This window comes from Corvus brachyrhynchos, unplaced genomic scaffold (genome assembly GCF_000691975.1).
Source record: "Corvus brachyrhynchos isolate BGI_N302 unplaced genomic scaffold, ASM69197v1 scaffold555, whole genome shotgun sequence".
NCBI classification, from domain to species: Eukaryota; Metazoa; Chordata; class Aves; order Passeriformes; family Corvidae; genus Corvus; species Corvus brachyrhynchos.
In genome coordinates, this window is record NW_008238357.1 from 134,915 (window position 1) to 136,443 (window position 1,529).

The 1,529-nt window shown below is 62.8% G+C and overlaps 1 protein-coding gene across 1 annotated transcript in view; it reads right to left on the reverse strand.

Moving 5' to 3' along the window:
* Positions 1-1,529, reverse strand: part of CELSR2 (cadherin EGF LAG seven-pass G-type receptor 2) — a 29,446-nt gene that overhangs the window by 21,151 nt on the left and 6,766 nt on the right. The window contains exons 4-6 of the mRNA XM_017735503.1: positions 1,242-1,489; positions 551-666; positions 54-142 (exon numbers count right to left, since the gene is read on the reverse strand). Of these exons, the coding sequence (XP_017590992.1) occupies positions 54-142; positions 551-666; positions 1,242-1,489 (453 nt within the window). The remainder of the gene's footprint in view (positions 1-53; positions 143-550; positions 667-1,241; positions 1,490-1,529) is intronic.

The window sequence follows — 1,529 nt, forward strand, 5'->3', positions numbered from 1 at the left end:
CTGTCCCCAAACACTCCCCACCACTGTGCCCCCCATGCCCCCCGCTCCCCCACCTTGTTGTAGTAGTGCAGCTGCACCCGGTGCCACTGCCCATCGCTGACACCTCCAGGCACGAAGGGTGACACCGTGGTGGTGGTCTCACCTGCAGGCACAGCGTCAGGGGGACACAGCCAGCGGGAAGGAGGGGTGGCAGTGCCAGGGATGGCATGCTCAGGTTGCAGTGCCAAGGATGCAGTGTTGGGGACATGATGCAGGGGATGCAGTGCTAGCAATGGGATGTCCAGGATTCAGTGCCAGGGATGCAGTGTCAGGGATGGGATGCCCGGGATGCAGTGTCAGGCAGTGCCAAGAATGGCATGCCAGGAGTGCAGTGAGGAATGCAGTGAGGAATGCAGTGAGAGATGCAGTGCCAGGAATGGGATGCCCAGGATGCAGTGCCAGGCAGTGCCAGGATGGGATGTCTGGGATGAAGTGAGGAATGCAGTGAAGGATACAGTGCCCACAAGGGTGCCAGGGTGTGGTGCCAGGGCATGGCAGGAGCAGCGCGTACCTGCTGAGAAGGTGAGCTGCAGCTGCTCATCCACAATCTCCAGCGCCACGAAGTCGTGCCGCTCGTTGAAGCGTCCATTGTACAGCAGAAGCCCGTCCCGCTCCCGTGTGGCAAACCTGGGGGGCACAAGTGCCAGGGGTGCCCCAATACTCCCCAAACCCACTATGCCTCTCAGGCACTCCCCAGCACCCCCTGACCCTGCCGTGCCCCTGAGGCACACCTCTCACCCCCTGCCCCGTGACCTTGTACCCACTGTGAGATGCTGGTACCCATCAGCCCCTGCCCCACAAGGTGCCCCCCACCCCACTGGCATGTCCCCCATGCCAAGGGGTCACCCACACCCTTTGCTCCCACCCTGTGGCCTCAGGGTGCCCATCACCCCACACCCAGTCACCCCACAGCCCGTATGATGCCAGTGGGGCACCAATCCCTACTCATCCCAGATGATGCCAATGGGGCACCCCCACCCCATCTGACACCCTTGAGACACCCACCACCCCACACCCCAAATGATGCCAATGGGGGCACCTATTACCCCCACCCACCCAGTGCCCACAAGATACCCATCACCTCACATCCCATCACCTCATCTCATGCCAACAGGGCACCCATCATCATCTACCCCACACCCCATGTGACACCCACGAGGGCACACATCACCTTCCACCTCCCCAGATTCCCCCAGGCTCACGTGAGGCCGAGGGTGAAGTGGAAGCGCTGGCGGAGGCCACGAAAGGTGAGGAAGGAGCGTGGGGGGAAGCTGCGGGTGCTCATGGTGCAGAAGGGCTTCTCGTAGTGCCCAGGGGGGCACTGGCACCGGAATCCCCCCACCAGCAGGTTCAGGCAGGTGCCCCCATTTCGGCAGACCCCCGGGGTGCAGCGGCCCCCCCGGGCACTCAGTTCACAGTGCTCTCCTGTGTGACATCCAGAACCCCAAAACTAGGGTGAGGAGTTCCATCTCCCCCCCACCCTTCCCCCT